This window comes from Procambarus clarkii, chromosome 31, assembly GCF_040958095.1.
Source record: "Procambarus clarkii isolate CNS0578487 chromosome 31, FALCON_Pclarkii_2.0, whole genome shotgun sequence".
Classification (NCBI taxonomy): Eukaryota; Metazoa; Arthropoda; class Malacostraca; order Decapoda; family Cambaridae; genus Procambarus; species Procambarus clarkii.
This window is the reverse complement of record NC_091180.1, coordinates 19,403,395-19,423,422: the sequence shown is the minus strand read 5'-3', so window position 1 is coordinate 19,423,422 and position 20,028 is coordinate 19,403,395. Positions and strand designations below refer to the sequence as shown.

At 37.6% G+C, this 20,028-nt stretch overlaps 2 protein-coding genes across 2 annotated transcripts; both read left to right on the top strand.

The window, feature by feature from the left end:
• Positions 1 to 71: 71 nt before the first annotated feature.
• LOC123758747 (Inhibitor of growth family, member 3) lies at positions 72 to 19,940 on the top strand. The gene is made up of 7 exons (XM_045743395.2): positions 72 to 289; positions 11,991 to 12,182; positions 13,828 to 14,038; positions 14,880 to 15,010; positions 16,159 to 16,272; positions 17,308 to 17,437; positions 18,770 to 19,940. Exons 1-7 carry the CDS (start codon positions 239 to 241, stop codon positions 18,961 to 18,963), a joined length of 1,023 nt encoding a protein of 340 aa, XP_045599351.2. The 5' UTR covers positions 72 to 238; the 3' UTR covers positions 18,964 to 19,940.
• Ing3 (Inhibitor of growth family, member 3) lies at positions 5,246 to 10,958 on the top strand. The gene is made up of 2 exons (XM_069334431.1): positions 5,246 to 6,718; positions 8,743 to 10,958. Exon 1 carries the CDS (start codon positions 5,379 to 5,381, stop codon positions 6,534 to 6,536), a length of 1,158 nt encoding a protein of 385 aa, XP_069190532.1. The 5' UTR covers positions 5,246 to 5,378; the 3' UTR covers positions 6,537 to 6,718; positions 8,743 to 10,958.
• Positions 19,941 to 20,028: the final 88 nt, after the last annotated feature.

Genomic DNA, 20,028 nt, shown 5'->3' with positions numbered 1-20,028 from the left:
AGGAATGACAGACGGTGGAGTGGTTAATACAAAATAATCCACCGACAGGTATGTGTGTAAGGAGAGGTAGCTTCTTCACGGGAAGGGGGTTGGGATGTCACGGGATCAGACTGGGCTCTGTTGATCACAATCTCGGGCATTGTTCAAGTCTCGCCGGTTGTGGTAGATCACTACCATAGTCTCCACTACACTCGTCATCACCACACTGCAGGTCGCAAGTGCACCACTTAACATCACAATGGCAAGGAGAATTGTAGTGAACGCCATAGGAGGCTATGATCAAATAAAGGTTAGTGAATACAAAATAAAACTCACGTATTGTCAACATGGATAATTCTGATGATCCAGCCGAGGGTCATCAGAATTATCTGATGACCCACGGCTCAAAAGTGACCTTGCTACTTTCAGCCCATCCTCATAAAATGATAGTAATTTTTTTTTTTTTTGCAGAAATATTCCTGCGCGGGCCCTAATCTTTTGGCTGGCCCACTAAGTTTTGCTTGTTTCTGTTTTACTTGGGCGGAGTATGAGTATTTATGACTTGTATGGTCGCTTCAGTAAGATTTTGCCCCATGTGTTTAACAACTTATTGTGCTCTGTAGAATCTAGGTTGAAATCTTAATGGGTTTGTAACTATGCACTGTGTCAGATAATGTTCCAGTGGTCTGTCGGACATTTCTCTACAGTGCTGATATTTCCTCTCATCTTCCGGAACCTGTAAGCCTATTTCCCATGCACATGGGTATCCAAGCCTGATGCGATGTAAGTGTACTTCTGTTGTTCTACTGATCCCTTTCATCTAAATAAGTGGTTCGTAGTTGGGATGATGCAGCTGCTGTGTTGTGGTCACTGTACATCTTTTGCACTGCCCTGTTTCTATTTACTTTCTTAATCTGTGATAGACACTGTGGTATGTAAATGTCTACATTTCTTCTCTTAGTTGCAAGTTTTGCAGCTTCGTCTGCAATGTCATTTCCTATTATTCCCACATGACTTGGCACCCAGTTGATAAGAACCCGACGGACTTGACGTTTGAGTGTTTGCATTAATGATATGACATTTGTGATCAGGTGGATATTATCATGTATGTGTTCTTGTTGCAAGGTTTCAATGGCAGTTCTCGAATCTGTATGTATGATAACATGTTGCCGGTGTTCAGCAAGAGCATGTTCCAAAGCTCTTTGAATGGCTAGCATCTCTAAAGTTGAACACCCATTTGAGAGTCTCCAACTATTTATAGTTTCCTGCCTTAACTGCAGCTCCGGTTTCTTGTCCCTGCTGGTCTACTGATCCATCTGTGAAATATGTGAAGCTGTCAGATGCCAAGTTTGCTTCTATATGCATCTGTGAAATATTACGTGGCAGATGAGGATTGGGGGCCCTAACAGCTGAATGGACAGCGCTTCGGATTCGTAGTACTGAGATTCCGGGTTCGATCCCCGGTGGAGACGGAAACAAATGGGTAAAGTTTCTTTCACCCTGATGCCCCTGTTACCTAGCAGTAAATAGGTACCTGGGAGTTATAGACAGCTATTATGGGCTGCTTCCTGGATGTGTGTGTTGGGGGGGGGGGGGAAATAGTAATTAGTAACAGCTGATGGCAGTTGAGAGGCGGGCCGAAAGAGCAGAGCTCAACCTCCGCAAGCACAACAAGGTGAATACACACACACAAATCTCCCTCCTTTCTTTCTTTGTCTCTCTAGAATATTTATGTTAACACATACACACACACTTTTTTTTAACCAAGACTAGAGGTTCATAAGGGATGTCAATGACGTGCCTAGTAAAACTGAAAGCAAGAGCTGTTGTCGTATCTCAGCTCATCTGAAGCCTGCTCCTTGAAACTTATTTATTTCATGAGAATGTACTATGAAACTATCACATAGGGAACTATCATATAAGGAATCTGGTGAAACTGCAAGCAAGAGCTGTAATTCTTCCTCCGCTAAGTTGAAACCTACTCCTAGAGGCCCTATTATTTTATGAGCCTGTTATATGCATCAGTAGGAATAGCCTTTATTCATTAGCAACATTAGGTAACAATCATATAAGGAACAGGTTAAGCTTGTAGCCAACTGTGTACCAGAGCCTTCATGGGATCAGTTGATCTGATCTCCCGTGTATTAACCTATTGAGCGAACACGTTACAGATGTGAGTCAGCCTAGGAGTGAAAGATCGCTAAATGGAGTGATGTTATTGAGAATGGCACTTCCACCATGAGGCTGTTGAAGGTTGAGAGCCTAGTGCTACGGGTGGCAACTACTGGTACTCCACAGAGGTGGACCAGGTGCGAAACTTTGAGGATATTGGCCTTGTACGTAACAGTAAGACCACCAACGTCCCGACGGTGTTGCAAGCTTTGATGTTTAACTGTTCCTTCCCACCTGACCTGAAGACTAGAAATAAGCCTTCTTGCCCGTCTCTCCACACCATTTGGTCCGGGAGACATCTCCCGTCAAGCAGGGTGCAGTTGCGCCTCCACAGATCTCCAGTATCATCTCTTGATACTGGTAATGGCTCAAAAGGGCCACCACTTATGGGCTATTCATGCCCGTGCCACCTTTTGGGTGGCTTAATCTTCATCAATCAATCATCAATCGTCTCCCCACACGGGAGACATCTCTCGTCACGCAGGGTGCAGTCGCACCTCTACAGATCTCCAGTATCATCTTTTGATACTGGTAATGGCTCATAAGGGCCTCCACTTACGGGCTATTCATGCCCGTGCCACCTCTTGGGTGGCTTAATCTTTATCAATCAATCAATCGTCTCTCCATTTTGTCCAACAGTCTGATGAATGATGGGGAAATACCCATCCATCTCTGTCTGTCTGTCTGTCTGTCTGTCTGTCTGTCTGTCTGTCTCTCTCTCTCTCTCTCTCTCTCTCTCTCTCTCTCTCTCTCTCTCTCTCTCTCTCTCTCTCTCTCTCTCTCTCTCTCTCTCTCTCTCTCTCTCTCTCTCCTCTCTCTCTTTTATGCTGAAACGTAGTCAAGGTTTCACTTATTAACGCATGCACTCTGGCTGTAGTATAGGATGTTGTTATAGATTCAGCTACTCGGAACAAGTTCCAAGTAGCACGGGCTATGGTGAGCCCTTAGCTTACCTGGCACAGGAGCGGTGCTGTGTGTGTGTGTTATAGGAATTATACTTTCAACGCTTCTCTTCAAACTTGTGCGATTTCCTGAGCATACTAATTGGGCTCTATCATATCTACATTTGAAACTGTGTATGGAGTCTACCTCCACCACATCACTTTCTCATGCATTAAATTTGTTAACTACAATTGTTAACACAATTCTTTCTAATGTCTCTAGCTGTGGCTCATTTGGGTAGTAAGTTTCCACCTGTGTCCTCTTATACGAGTACCACCCGTGCTAAATCATTTGTCTAATGTATGGTGTCTAATGTGTGATGTCATCAATTTGCTGTATGGTGCCTATTAATCTTTGTTTAAATTACCAATCCAGTTGTCAATGCAATCAATCAGAGCTACCAATGTGCTTTAATATACCTACTAATCTCTTTCATCTCATTTTTTTCTTGCAATGTATCTGTTATCATTTTATTAATTCTGCTAGAATTTACCTACTTAAAATTACCTGTCCGAAACGCTGCGCGTACTAGTGACTTTACAAGAATGAAAATACCATGCTATGTATCCTCACAAACCCAATGTACCTTCTTGTATATAAATAAATAAATAAATAAATAAATAAATAAATAAATAAATAAACAAATAAATAATATTGGATCCCCCTAACCAATTTTATCGTCTTTGATTTGTTGTTTAAGATTCTGCTACTGGAAACAAAAAGTTTCAAGCAGCACGGGCTATGGTGAGCCCGTAGTGGACTTACCTGGCACAGGAGCGGGGCTGTGGTCTTTGATTTTTTGTAATATCCTTTTATACCTGGCTGAGGTGGGATGAGTTAAATAAATAAATAAATAAATAAATAAATGTTTATTTAGGTAAGGTACATACATACAAGAAATTTTTACAAAGATTGGTTGACTTATAGGTAGAGCTAGTACATACAATGCCTAAAGCCACTATTACGCAAAGCGTTTCGGGCATGAAAAACTTAAATGACAAGCTTAATACTAATTGAGCATAAAGAGTAGAATGAAAACAAGAAATGAAAACATAGCTGAAAAAGCAGCACAAATACAATTATGTCGACAAACAGCGCTCTTTAAAAAAAAGCAGACATTGGTTGACAATAGAAGGGTAAGGTAGGTTACAGGGAATTTATTAGGTATAGCTTCGTTTTTATCTTAAACTGGTTGAGAGAGGTACAGTCTTTAACATTCTTTACAGTCTTTTTAAGACTTAAAAGATTCCCAGTTAGCTTACCTGAGTGCTAGAGTAGAATATTTTCTAATATCCGTGAGTGAATGAAATTGTAACATATGATTGTGTTACGTTATTGAGTAGATTAGACACACAGTATTTAGTGGGTTTTCATATTTATTTAGTAGTCTTGGATACAGCAGTGTCGTAGACGTTGAGACAGAGCTTGGAGCAGAGCAGAGAGCTGAGTGAGGCCGGAGTCGCGGAGCTCTATGTACTCACCTAATTGTGCTTGCGGGGGTTGAGCTTTGGCTCTTTGGTCCCACCTCTCCCTCATGTGGGAGAGCATTGTAGCTTGATTCGGTCCCAGTCTGCTGTCTGTTCTGTTTCGAAGCTGTAGTGTCTTGGGGTCGATTAGAACTGCATACGCCGACTGCTACATTCTTGACTGGAAATTGTAACGTTTGCTATTCTCATATTGCTTGCTTATATATGGTGACTACACCTCAGCTCCCTCCAATAAGATAGGATGGAAGAACTGTTACCTGTAAATAGGGATAGGATTATAGCTTGTGTAGTTAGTGCTAATTAGTTACGCCATTAAGATGATGAGATAATGGAGCGAGTATAAGGTGTAGTTTAGCGAGTATAGAGTGTAGTTTACTCGGTGTAGTGGAGCGAGTTTAGAGTGTAGTTTACTCGCTACAAAATAATTACAAAACTCAATGTATCTCAGCATTACACATTTTTGTGTATAGGAGTTTTTATACATAGTAAAAATGTGTTAAATGCTTAGCGTATATCATATAGTTAAAGTTAAGTAAATGTAATAATATCATTTGTACAATTAATATTGCAGCAAAAGAAATTTAATGAAATCAAATGTTTCTTGGTACGCCTAATGCTAGCCAATCAGCACACAGTATTTTCCTTCCACTACAGAACTGACCAATCAGAAGCGAGAGAAGTAGTCCTGGTCTCCGTTTACGCTATCTTGGTTGTTTGGGTACATCACGGAGGAGCTAAAATCAAATAAAACTGACTGGCACCCTGTGTTCAGCTGGAAACTGCATATAAGAAGCGAATATGCTGTATCTGGAAGACTTTCTGGAAGTGATAGAGCAAATTCCGCAAGAAATACGTGATCGGACTACAGACTTAAGGGAACTAGACCTGGGGATCCAGAACACCTCAGACCAGTTAGAAGACCAGATCAAAACCTTTTTCGGAAATGCCAAAAAAATGAAACCCCAGGAGCGAGATGCCGAGTATGAAAAAATTAGAAAAGAATACTACAAACTGCTTGACGACGCCGATGAGAAGGTGAATATTGCCACGAACATGCACGATCTACTTGAACGTTACATGAGAAAGTTGGACCAGGAGCTCGAAAAATTTAAGTGCGAACTTGAAGCAGATAGCCCGGGAATTACGGAAGTTTTAGAGAAAAGGTCTTTGGAGTTAGACGAGCCTATTAGAGACAATCAGAAAGAAAATCGCTACGTTACTATGAACTCAAGCAGCAGCCGTAACACGGAACGTCGACAGTCGTCAACATCGTCGACTGTGTCTGTTAAGAAAGAGGAAAGGACAGAACCTAATCTGACATCAAGCATGTCAGTGTCCCCACCACCGGCATCAACTATTTCATATACACTGGGACACATGGGAGCTGGTAGTAATGCCATTGCAGCTGCAGCATCTCAGGCAATTGCAGCAACGCAGCAGATGCAGCAGGGCCGTCGTACAGCAAGTTTAAAGGCCTCTTACGATGCAATTACCTCTGGAGTTCAGCCTACAGAGTTTTCTATAGGTAGTGAATTAGCTAATGCAGCACAAACAGCCTTGTTGGCTTCGGCTTTGCCACAGGAGACGTGCAGTAACGCAAACACTAGTAGTACGAGTACAGGCTCAAGCAACAAGAAACAGAAAAAGAAGCATACTTCAGTTAGCACTGTCGCTGCTACAACAGTCATGGAAGCTTCACCTGCTCCCTCGGAGGATCTCCTGCAGGATGCACTAATTGATCCTAATTCTGAAAATCCTGACTGGACGTATGACCCTAATGAACCGCGTTATTGTATCTGCAATCAAGTTTCGTATGGTGACATGGTTGCCTGTGATAATCCTAAGTGCCCGGTTGAGTGGTTTCATTATCCATGTGTTGGTATCACTGCTCCACCAAAAGGTAAATGGTACTGTCCCCAATGTGCTGCTGCTATGAATAGACGAGCAAGAAAGTGAGACGAAGGGGGTGCTGAATCAAATGATAGCACATAGAAAATATTGAAATGTACAATATTATGAAATACAGCATAATGATCAAGTTAACCTGGTGGAAGATGTTTTGTGTTTTAAATAAAAAAATATAAATTATAATGATCTAAAAACAAGAGGCTCAACATAATACAATTATAACTTGTAAGGTATGTAGATTTTTCCATACTCAGACTATAGATAAATATGATAATTATGAAAACATAATACTGTACAGTAAATAGAAAAGCAGATTAAGAAATTTATGATTTAACCCAAATGATTAACAGTACAGTATAATAAATATATGTACAGTAATAATGTTAAATATATAACAGTTTAATGAATGTTTTATGAAGATGATGAGTCATAACATGGCTGAAGATATGATGATCAAACCACACATCAGAAGATGGAGAGATGACAACTTTTTGTCATGACAAATGACAAATGGAACATGACAAATGGTCCAGGACCATTATCAATGGTCCAGGACAGACCAAAATGTCATCGTTTCCTTATCTTCTGATGTGTGGTTTGGTTTCAGTGTTTTATGAATATATGTTATGGTTGTAAATGGAAATAAAGCTATTGAAAGGATAACAAAAATAGAAAAAATTCTATTTTTTTGTACATAAAGTATGTTGACCAGACCACACACTAGAAGGTGAAGGGACAACGACGTTTCGGTCCGTCCTGGACCATTCTCAAGTCGATAGTCCAGGACAGACCGAAATGTCATCGTCCCTACTAGGGAGCTGGTGGCTGAACAGACTGAATACTGGACACGTGATCCTGTGGTCCCGGGTTCGATCCCGGGCGCCGGCGAGAAACAATGGGCAGAGTTTCTTTCACCCTGATGCTCCTGTTACCTAGCAGTACATAGGTACCTGGGAATTAGTCAGCTGTCACAGACTGCTTCCTGGGCATGGAGGCCCGGTCGAGGACCGGGCCGCGGGACATTAAAGCCCCGAAATCATCTCAAGATAACCTCAAGATATAACCTCTAGTGTGTGGTCTGGTCAATATACTTCAGCCACGTTATTGTGACTCATTGCCTGCGTACATACAGTATTTTGTTTGCATTATGATGCCGATATTAGACAATAAAATTATGTTAGTCACATAATCCTGAATGTGTACCATTCTATAAGCTTAACATTTGAATGTCTCGTATATTTCAATTGCCCAAATATTTTTGTGGGGGTCGAAAGAGTTTGAAAAATATGTGATGTGTTCAATATTTATGTATTAATGAAACAACCCGTATGAAGTGGTTTTTATTGGTAAATCTATTTAATGAGGTTCCAGAAAATTTTAATAGTAAATTTTATCCTAAATAAAAGCTTGGGGAATATGAAAGTCAATGGCGTCTTTTTTTTTTTGTTTTGTTAATCTGTGGCTGGTTTTCATTTTGAAAATGTTGGGTTGGGGTTCATTGAGGTTCCACAAGTGTTACTTTGAGAATTGATTTGTAACTATGAAACAGAATATTTCTTTTGTCAGGGAATTTTTTTTTTGGAAAGCTTTTCATCTATCTGGCTATAAAACTTTATTCTGGTATGTACATTACAGTATATTGTTAGGATTTTGTGTAATGGAACTCTTGGTCTTGAACTTTATCTTATTTTCCCACATCCTTAACAAAAATCTACATGTTGTCTGGGAATGCATTCTTAAATAGATATACAGTATTATACTTAATGTATGTACTTTATGTATAATTTATATATTGCAGTATATACTGTACTGTAACTATATACTGTACTGTAACTATATACTGTACCTTATATTAATTTTTATTGAAATATTTTGAAGATTTACTGTGCAAATTTTATTCATATTTTGCACACCTGTTACAGTACAGTACATGAAGTCTCATCAGAAGAAATAAAACTTGTCAAGTACTGTCCAGAATTTAATATTATTGCACTTATCACAGATTGGCTGTTGTGCATTAATTACAGTATATAGACTTGGTTCTATACAAGTCTATATACTGTACTGTAATATATAATCAGATAAATAATCTTTCTGGCTTGGTGCATCCTTTTGATACTTATTTAAGTACATAGATTTCAGGTTGAAGTGCCACTTATGCGAGCTTTGTAAATGTGACGAAAGCAAACGTGTAATGTTTGATGCTGATGTACAGTACAGTGGCATCTTGATTAACGAGCTTAATCTGTTCCAGCACCGAGCTCGTCATGTGGAAAACTCGTCTTGCGAAACAACAACAAAACTATCGTAAAAGGTGTCCGAGAACCAACGGAAACGCTCGTTAGTAAAGACAAATGTTCTGTGAGTGGCTTGCTTGTTACTCGAAATGCTCGTAGATAGAGCTGCTCGTTAATCGAGGTGCCACTGTATATTGTATATATTTGTGAAATAATTAGGAGGGAAAATAAATTAAAATAACTTTTTAGTATGTACAGTAGTAACCTATAGCTGATAATCCTGAGGTTGGTGTTACACACAGGCTTTGAATGTTGAAAACAATTGTGAAGTATGAGTATTTTTGTCATGTAGAAGAGACAACTACATACAGTGTATAGTTATTATGCAAGTGAAAATGCAGTACAGGTATTTACTAATCTTAATACTGTAATACAGTATGTTTTATCCTAGCATTGTATTACCCAATACAGTACTGTAATGCATGATTGCCAAATTTATGTGCAATATTCAGTACAGTATATACAGTGGTATCTTTGTTTTCGAATTTCATCTGTTGCCAGAGAAGGTTTGTAAACCAAAAAATTCGTAAACCGAAACATATTTTTCCATAAGAAATAATGTAAATAGAATTAATCCGTTCCACACCCCCAAAATATTAACTTAAATACATTTTATAAATACTACTACCAATATTTTGTACTGCAGCATGTACAATTGCCTCGGGAGCCTCGTAGCCTGGTGGATAGCGCACAGGACTCGTAATTCTGTGGCGCGGGTTCGATTCCTGCACGAGGCAGAAACAAATGGGCAAAGTTTCTTTCACCCTGAATGCCCCTGTTACCTAGCAGTAAATAGGTACCTGGGAGTTAGTCAGCTGTCACGGGCTGCTTCCTGGGGGTGGAGGCCTGGTCGAGGACCGGGCCGCGGGGACACTAAAACCCCGAAATCATCTCAAGATAACCTCAAGAATCAAGTATATCTTACCTTTAAATTAATGAGGACTCTTGTAATCGTATGGAAGACGGTGTGGAGGGGAGGAGGAGGAGAGGTGTTAGTGTTTTGAAGGGGAGTGCCCTTCCATTATAAGACAGTGATGACTTTTCTGGGGTACTCTCTCTCCTACATTTTGCAGGCATACCACTAGGACCTGGATGTGGCTCACTGCTTGCTTGTCTTACTAAGAATCTGTCTAAAGACACAAAAAACAAAAAATCTTGTTTTTCCTTACATTTTAAGTAAACTGAAGCGCCTCACCTGTACCACCAGGAACCACGCGCTCTGTCAACCCATACGTGTATTAACGAACTCGCCAAGCGAGGCATTTTAGTGTTATTTTATTTGTATACCGAGTCAAGTTTTACGAAGAAATTGAGCTCCTAAACAGAAAAATTCATAAAGAGGGGCATTCGTCAACCAATGTTCCACTGTATATACAATATGTTTTGTTTTAAGCTACATCATTTTGTTTCCAAATATTTTAGGGCGATAGTTAAAATTTTACATGATTACATTTAATAATCTAAGGAAATTTGGGCTCTGGATTTGTTGCCAGTAGATATAATAGTCCATTATTTCTGGTCTGATGTAAGTAAATGATTAATTCATGTTATAAGAGATAATAAGCTTCAAATGATATTAATAACTACATTATTGTATCATATCTTTCTTTAGTAAATCTTACATACAGCATATGTAATTCATATGCTGTAATTAGACAATTGTGGTGAAAGTAAAAAAAAAAAAAAAAAAAAAAAAAAAAGGTCTGAAAATTTGCATTGAATTTTGAAGTGTTTAATATGAATACTATGTATCTAGCCAGCCTCTTATTGTTGTTATTACTTTATTATGTCTGCGTTTATCATGTAATTCTATGTATAGTAACTTAAATTTAAACATGTACATAGGCATTTATGGTAGCAAGATACTGTACTGTGCAGTACAGAAATTAAGGGGAAAAACAGCAGGATCTATTTATTCATATATTAAACTTTTGACTGTGAGGCCTGAGTAACGAGTCAGGACAAACAGTTGGTGTGAAGATTATAATATGTTTTGTCCTGCCTTAAAGATTTGACCAAGAAGGCAATGTAAAAGTTCATAACACACATGACGGATGTACTAGTGGGTAACTTTGATGTAAAGTACTTTATTGTTTTGTTTTAGGTGCTCTTATTTGTGATATGTATATTTGTTTATATGTATATAAGATTCATTACACTGTATAATATTTTTTATGTTTTGTTTCATTAATTGAATCCTGTGTTACACTACAATGAACAAATATATTAATATTACTCAAATTAGGAATTTGTGTTAGTTTTATTTGCTGCACAAAAATGTTTTGATGTTTTTGAAAGGTATATTTTTGTTTTATTCTTCAGGATTAAGTGTACAAAAATATATGTTGATTACTGTAATTCTTTCCAACAGTTTCAACACTTTCATTAATCTTTAATTTCTCAGAGTACTTTGTTTAGAATGCACTACTGTACTATTCTGTTCTACAGTTTAGTCAAATTTAGTGTAATTTATGCAAAATACGATTTTATGAGCTTGCATTCAAAAATAATAAAATGAAAATGTTCTTAAGATAAAATACAATTACAGTTTTATAGATGAAACATCTAGCACAGATTAATGTACAGTTAAATTTTGTTGGAGAAATTGAAAAGGAATGTAATTGAGGTACTGTATATGCAAGGGTGAGACTGGCAGTGGTTTTTTCCTTAGCCCAAAAAGTTGGCCGATTAAATTTTTTTAATTTTTTTAAATTATTCACACATCAAACTTCATTGATAGAAAATGAAATGATACTATACGTACTACTGTCTATGCTCAGTTATCCAAATTATATGGGGTTCACTCCAGTTTAGGGTACCTAACCAAACATTCAAGTTGGATTTCTTTTCATGAATATCCAAAAATGAACAAATAAGCATGTTTTTGTATCACAACCCAGTTATTTCTATTGTTTATCTCATTCCTGCCATTTACCCTTATATTTTCATCATTTACCTGCTTGTCCCCAACTGTTTACTTGAAAGCAATGTTACCTTGAAGTGTTTCCGGGGTTTAGTGTCCCCGCGGCCCGGTCGTCAGACCAGGTGATGAGCATGAATTAATTCTGATTACCCGAAGATATTACCCGAAGATTTAGGTTACTGTACTGGAATTCAGATTACTGAGATCTTACAGTCCTGTATGTATGAAATACATATGATACCCCAATATGTAGAAATTAATTCTCACTACAATATTTTTTAGGTTGAAGATGGCCCTCTCCCTCCAGCTCCCACTGAAAACCAAGTTACTGTTGAAGTTAAGGCTTGTGGACTGAACTTTTATGACATATATGTTCGTCAAGGTTTGAACCCTGAGATACGGCCACCATGTACTCTTGGATTGGAATGTGCAGGCATTGTGACAGCTGTTGGAGTAAATGTTGGTTCAGTCAATGTTAGTACACAAATTGTCAGTACTAGTACATATTTATATCTAATATAGATAGTGCTTGTTCTCATTTGGTTTGATTTTACACAGTAAGTGCTGAGCTGGTTGTTATGGCCAGCTGTAAAATTGGTTTAAGTGTTTGGAAGCCAAGTGTTTCTTTACTAATACAGTATTGGTGCATTACTTAGTATTATTATTATTAGTTTCTTACACAGTACATAAAATTATATGATAAACTTTTTTCTTAAGTATTGTACTGTATTACTAGTAAGTGATTAAGAATCTTTTTAATAAAATATCATATCCATGTTATTTATTGTTTAAAAACGTTAATGATTAATTGTTGAACAACAAATATCCATCACTGTGATACTAAAAGCATTCACAATTTTTCATGCAGTGGAATCCTGCTCAAATGGAACTCATTCTACCAGAAATCCGAATGTAATGGAAGAATTCAATTTCATTATTATGATTGTTAGACTTAGTTGTAATAGAAATAAATAATGAGTTTCAATAACAATCTCATGCATTTGTTGGACTTAAATTCTCAGGGTTTAGATTTGGTTGGTTTTGTCTTGGATGTCAGAGCAGCCCGCCTCTCTACCATGGTCAACACTATTATTGCTGTGCCTTCATTTTCAGCAGGCACAGTAGAGATCTCATATTTTCTATAAGGCAGCATGAACTTTTCCTGGGATTGGACTTTATGGATAGGTCGACTTTGACTTCTTGGAATTTCTTTCTCAGGCCAGTGCACATTCAGGGTGTGTCAGACATATTTGTGAATGGTCTATCATCCTTCTGTGGGATCTCAATGGATTGGCCAGTGGATGCATCTTCCTCTGCTTTACAAGATGTCCAGCCATCTGCTGGTGGACCTGTTTGCCTTTGCATCAAATTAGCAGCTTCTGGTCTACATAATGCTGTTTCTAGATCATAAAGCCTTTGCAGTGGATGCCCTTTGTCTGGTCTAGAGTTAGTGGTCTTAACTTTACTGTACTTCTACTCTCCAGGCTAGCTTTTTTTTCCTGAATGAGACTGCATCTAGGAATTATTGAATATTTTGCAATACAGTGAATTAAAGAATTCCAGGCTTAGTATTTTTGATAATTACAGTACTCGCTTGCTTGCTTATGAATCTTGGTTGGAGTCTCCAACAGTTTGTGAAAACAGAGAGTTTAGGGCTCTTTAGCTCATCCCTATAGGATGGCACATTATTTGTTTAATATTCTTTGGTCAGAAGAGGAGCTTCAGAAAACACACTGAACTACCTTCTTGATTGGCGAGTACACAGAGCATTGTTGCCAACACCACCAAAGTTATTGTCTCCCCAAGAAGATAAAAGATATACTTGTAAAATAAATTTTTATAGTGTTTTTATCATACACTTATAAATTTGTTGCCATTTATTCCTATAATATTGTCTCTGTTAAATACAGTGCAATATATTTATTATTATTATTATTATTATTATTATTATTATTATTATTATTATAGATTTATTGATTACTCATTTAGTTTAATATGATATATCTAAGCTTTTTAATAAGGTTAAATATTGAGAGATTGAAACGTGTTTTGTGCTAATAAGCAATTAAACCTATTTAAATTCTTATTTGTTATGTTTTGAAACTTTAAATGTCAACAGGTAGGGGATCATGTAGTTGCACACTGCCCAAAAGCAGGTGCATGTGCAGAGCAGATCACAGTTGATGAAGACAGCCTGATGGTCGTCCCAAACAACATGAGCTTTGAAGTAGCAGCATCATTCACCATTAATTATCTCACTGCATATTTTTCTTTATTCCACCTTGGAGGATTGAGAACTGGTGGAGCAGTTCTCATACATAGTGCAGCAGGTAGGCATCGAAATCACGTCAGGTTAGACAAATGTATAAACATCATTCCACATATTTTGTGAGGTCCTGCTTTGTATCTCCCTATGATACAAATTAAAAAGCTGTCAAACCTTCAGTACCTCATCAGGCTCTAATGATCCACGAGCACCAATTTGGAGACACACATGAGAATCTAGTCAACTAACAGAAGGAAAGGACAGTCTGAGGATCAAAACATCACTACAGTAACCAAGAGAAAAACCTACTAGAAAGAGCACACCAAAGCATACGTGTAGTACATTTGCAGTACTGATGCTACGTAACTGCTGGTTCATATCATCGTACTTGGTAACAACTCGCTACCTCAGGACCTATGTGGATTCAGTTGAATTCCAAGTTACATTCTTATAGCATATTGTTGTCTAGTAGTTAAATGCGCGTGCTTGATATTTCTCAGAATGCAGGTTTAAATTCCTCTCATGGGGAGCCGGTCGGCCGAGCGGACAGCACGCGGGACTTGTGATCCTGTGGTCCTGGGTTCGATCCCAGGCGCCGGCGAGAAACAATGGGCAGAGTTTCTTTCACCCTATGCCCCTGTTACCTAGCAGTAAAATAGGTACCTGGGTGTTAGTCAGCTGTCACGGGCTGCTTCCTGGGGGTGGAGGCCTGGTCGAGGACCGGGCCGCGGGGACACTAAAGCCCCGAAATCATCTCAAGATAACCTCAAGATGGCTTACATTGATTTTCTCTATTATTATTATTATTATTATGATTATTATTATTATTATTAATATTATTATTATTATTATTATCGTTGTTTATGACTTTAAGTGAATTCCGCTTTATATCACCACTTGTTCAGGTGGAGTTGGATGGGCAGCTACCCAGCTTGCTAAAACTGTTCCTGGTGTATGTGTGTTTGGAACAGCTTCAATTCAAAAACATGAAGCTATTTCAAAAAATGGTGTAGATTACCCTATTCACCATGATCAGGTAAGTGTTATTACTTCCCCTGTTACATCTTTTATTCAGAGGTACAGTAGCATGTCTTGCACTTCAACCATTAATGGTTATACAGTTCATGGGATCCCAGTGAAGAATATGATCTTAACATGGCAAATATCTGCAGCTTTATTAGTCAAACCTCTCAAGGTACATAATTTATTGAAAAATAAATGAGGTAGCAAAACCTCCTTAAATGTATTTTAGCTTTATTTAATGGATCTTGACTGCAGTTTTTTTAGTTACAGTACTGTGTCATTGCTGAAGACAAGAAATCTTATAGGCTTATTGAGGTTTCCCAAGGCAAGGGCAAGGCTCTCTGCAGAATCACCTAGATTCAATGGGGTTTAACCTGACTTCCTTCACACTGTGTCATTCCTTCACACACACTGTACAGTACATGGATCATGCAGGCAGACATACCTTGCGATGATTTTGGGGTTCAACGTCCCCGCGGCCAGGTCCTTGACCAGGCCTCCTCGTTGCTGGACTGGTCAACCAGGCTGTTGGACATGGCTGCTCGCAACCAGCCAATCACACCCTGGTTGATTAGGTTTCCTAATGACATGTCATTACTTTTTTTTGTGAAATGCAGCATGTGCCACAGTGAATTTTCAAACATTCATCTATAGTGTGCATGGGAGTAATTCAGAGGAAACTTATTCTGTCAGAATTGACTGTTTAAAGATTTTAACATCAAATCAAAGCCTTTGCTTGTGACATCATGTGACTGCTAAGGGGTTTCACTCCAATACCAAGTAGGCTGGCTAGCTGAACCCACTGCTTGTACCTGGATTGTGCCTCATTCATTCCCTGGTTCACTAACCTGAACCAGCTCACATATATATATGACATGATTTGATTGTAACACAAGGAGAATAACGGAGGGATAGGGAACAGCTGTAAAATGTGGCTCTCTTAAAAAGTAGCTTTCTTTAATAAAAGGTGGGAAGCAAGTGAATGGCCCACCAGAAAAGTGTTTCATCACATTCAGTGCTGTATAGTTTAATGTTTTTAAATTATCTTCTTCCTCAGGGTCTTCTTTTCAACGTCTCAAGAATATTTCATTGTATTGACTTGAAGCATAAACCAATAATGAGAAGAAATTAGTTCAAATTTTAATTGTTTCAAGTTTACAGGATTATCAAAAAGAAGTACTACGACACCGCCCTCAAGGTGTAAGCATTGTCTTGGATAGCCTAAGTGGGGTGGACTTCACTAAAAGTCAAGATCTTCTAGAACCACTTGGCAAGGTTAGTAATTCTGGCTGTATTTTATTCAACATTTTTAAACCCATTATTATTATCAATTATTTATTTATTTGATTTATATATACAAGAGCTTGTGCATTCTTGTAAAGCCACTAGCATGCATGGCATTTTGGGCAGGTCTTTAATGGTAGTTTCCCTTGAATACGACCTGCCAAATTATTTAACAGCCGGGTACCCATTCACTGTTGGGTGAACAGAGGCGTACAGTTGCTTGCGAAGAACGGGGCGCGTGTCTTACCACTACGCCACGGGAACTAATCATTAATGGAATACAATTGATCCTCATTCAGTGTTATTTCTTTAAAATCTTGCACAAAACAAAATTAAATTTGTATGGGGTAAAATAGGGTACTGTTCCAGATCTCTAAATTTCCACACCTTTCAACTCTTTCAATAAAATATCAGCCTGAACAAACATTATTACTAAATACTCCTACCACCACTAATAAGCAAACCAGAAAGATGTATACATTACATTTATTTTAAAAACACAAGTTAGGTAACATATAATACATAGAGATATTTATCAGCTCACCCTGTGTAGATGAGCCTTCTCAACCACAATGAAAAAGTGAGGGAAAACAACCTTATAAGAGTGAGGTGGATGCCTCACAGGTTCACCCATAAGCCTCCATCCTTGGTCACATCTCCTCTCTCTCTCTCTGAGGGTGAAGATGGTACAAGATCAGGCTACACAAAAATACGAGGGTAACCTATTTTACAAATAAACATTCTCTCACATAACTCAACAATTTGCTAACATTGAAGTTGAGTAATGAAAATTGACATGGGCAAAATAAAACAGAGATTTAGATTTATAAAAATATAAGCTAGACATTACATACCAGTCATTACAGTATAACCAAGGTGTTGGTACTATGGATCTTGTGCCTTAGTCTTATAAGGACAGACCCATTTTTCTTGCAGTATGAATTTTGATGTTTTTGGAATTTTTCTTGTTATTTTCTATTAGGAAATTAATTTTTCATTACATGATTGACATATGTTTATGCACAGGTGGTGCTGATTGGTGCTCGCGGAATGATAGCCAGTGAACACCGTAGTCTGTGGCGTATCTTTAAAACCTGGTGGACCACAAAAAGTGTCTCTCCGTACACACTCATCATGAACAATCATGCTGTTGCAGGTATATAATACTGTATATGATAATTAATTATAATGCCATTTGTTTTTTTCTAATTCTTTATATTGTTTCCATCTCTATTTAGTACTTTTGTTAATTTCATTAAGGTTCAGTTTTGTGCATCTCTATATGTTTCTACCATTTAGAAATATAATCTTTACCTTTTAAGCCTTCAGTGCATTTCTATACAGGGGTGTCTGACTTATAAATGGCCTTAAAATCCAAATTTTGGCTTACGTTCTGCTATACAAACCAGTTTTGAAGCCCACACATGATGAACAGTAGTAATAATGGCAGTACACACCCAAGTCAGAAGAAACACTGTGAGGCAATTTAAAAATTATATTGCTGCATAAGCTATAGACCAACCAAAGCTGTTCTATAGCCATATATGACAAAAAAACAGTGAGTGTAATTAGGTTGAGGAACCAGGGGGGAAAATTCTCATAGATAATGACAGATACAGTATATGTGAGGAACTCGACAAAAGATTTCAGGAGGTCTTTACAATACAACTAACCGGAGACCAAGGTTACAACATAAAAGGCCAAAAGAAACACTGAATGACATTGCAGTCACTATACAAAAGGTAAAAACACACATGGAGAAACTAGATGCAACAACTTGAACGGGACCAGATTTAATATCACCGTGGCTGCTGATCTGTTACCTAAAATTGTAAATAAATACACAAGGCAGGAAATTTTTAGAATTTTTCCCAGATTTCTGGAAAAATGCAAACTATGTCCCAATAGTCCCCCAATCCATAGTAAAAGAAAAAAAAAAAAATTAAAATATAAAAAAAAAAAAATTACAGACCAGTGTTACTGACAAGTATTATGTATAAATTGCTGGAGAACATAATCAAGTTAAGAATGATTTAACACCTGGAGAGGACCAACTTCGTAACAAAAGGACAGCATGGATTAAGAAAAGGAAATTCATGCCTGACAAACTTGATTGAGTTCTATGCCAAGGTTACTAAAATAAAGCAGAAAAAGAAAGCTGAGTAGACTTTATTCTGGTCCTACACTATTGAATGGCAACATTACCTTGGCTGTAGACTATTTTCTATTAAGGTAACCTATCTTGCACATTTACAGAGTACCTTTTTGCTAAAACTACAAGTAACTCGTACTAGTTACTTGCCCCAATTTATCTCTCTCACGTTACACTAATCTTGTACATTTTAGGATTCAGGTGGGTTTTATGAGACATTTTCCTCTCAGGCAAATGCTGTATAAGCAAATGTTTGTCAGATAATCTTTGTTAAATAAAAATGAGGATTTTCATCCAAATCATGTAACTATCACACTAATTGTGCAACTTTTCCAGGGTTTCACTTGAGTGAATTGGGAAACAAAGACCCTACGACCTTTCGTCAGGGATGGAAAGAAGTTTTGGAAATGATCAATGTAGGAAAGCTGTGTGCATGCATTGATTCAGTATGGAATTTCGATCAAATTGTTGAAGCAACTAAGCAAATTGCCGAAAGGAAAAATATTGGTAAAGTTATTATCAAGCCATAAAAACCCTTTGGTTCTAATATTTAAACTTATATATTTATGGCATTTTTTCAATCCTTATAAGTGAAATCATATTGGGAATACAGTATCTTAATATGTTAATACAGTATATATATAATTGACATATGTCAAGTTTCATTATTTAAATTTTTATTTTTTTTAGCCCTTAGTGCAACTGTTCAGCAAGGTAAAAACGATGCAAGTCTTGACATTTTTCATTAGAAATGTGTGAGAATTAGGTTCTGCCTATAAATCCCTATACTGTACTGTACTGTAATTACCAAGATTGGTGACCTGGTGCTCCAATTCAAAATCAACTTCATGGTGCTCCAATACAAGAGCAACAACTGGATGCTCTCTTCACACAAACAGCACCCAACAGCATGCATCTCTGTTTGGTCAGTGTTAGGTAATTACATTTTCAAGGCTATTAAAGATTCTAAGTGTAGTTACAGGAGGAGAGCTACGTCTTCCCAGTACTATAATACTTGTCATTTGACACTTTGAAACTACCGACAGTTTTGCCCTCCACCTCATGTGTTGCAACCATCTACCACCACTCTGTAAAGGTAAACTTTCAAAAGTTTTTTTGGCACTTTTTTAACAAAGGTTCAAACTAAGGAAACAAACTTTTGTCCTCTGGTTCTTGAGGTTGCAGTTTTAAAAATTCTTCTTTGTCAATTTTGACGATCCCCATTAGTATTTTGTAAGTAGTGATCATATTGCCTCTTTTTCTTCTATCTTCGGCATATTTAGCATCTCCTTGTACCTCTTGTTTTTCAGTTCAGGGAGACATTGTGGAGCAGCCATCATAATGTCTGCTTATATCAATTGGCAATGAATTTAACAGCTGTGATGGGATTGTACAGTGGCCTTTTTCTATATGTAGATATTGACACTTTAGCATTAACACTTTATTGGAACATTTACTCAATGATGCTTAAATAGATCAGCCATCTCAAGAAAATTTAAAAACTTAAGGAATTTTTTTTCTTTATTTATTTTGGAGCAGTGTGAGCATAGCTTATCAGGGGACCAACCATCAAGAGATCACCTCGGACAACTATC

What these genes read in the sequence shown, in the direction of transcription:
- LOC123758747 (XM_045743395.2), top strand. Translation starts at nt 239, where the DNA reads ATGGCAAGGAGAATTGTAGTGAACGCCATAGGAGGCTATGATCAAATA. An exon ending in TAAATGTTGGTTCAGTCAAT is followed by an intron (nt 12,183 to 13,827) that starts GTTAGTACACAA and finishes AAATGTCAACAG; the next exon opens with GTAGGGGATCATGTAGTTGC. An exon ending in TCTCATACATAGTGCAGCAG is followed by an intron (nt 14,039 to 14,879) that starts GTAGGCATCGAA and finishes CCACTTGTTCAG; the next exon opens with GTGGAGTTGGATGGGCAGCT.
- Ing3 (XM_069334431.1), top strand. Translation starts at nt 5,379, where the DNA reads ATGCTGTATCTGGAAGACTTTCTGGAAGTGATAGAGCAAATTCCGCAA.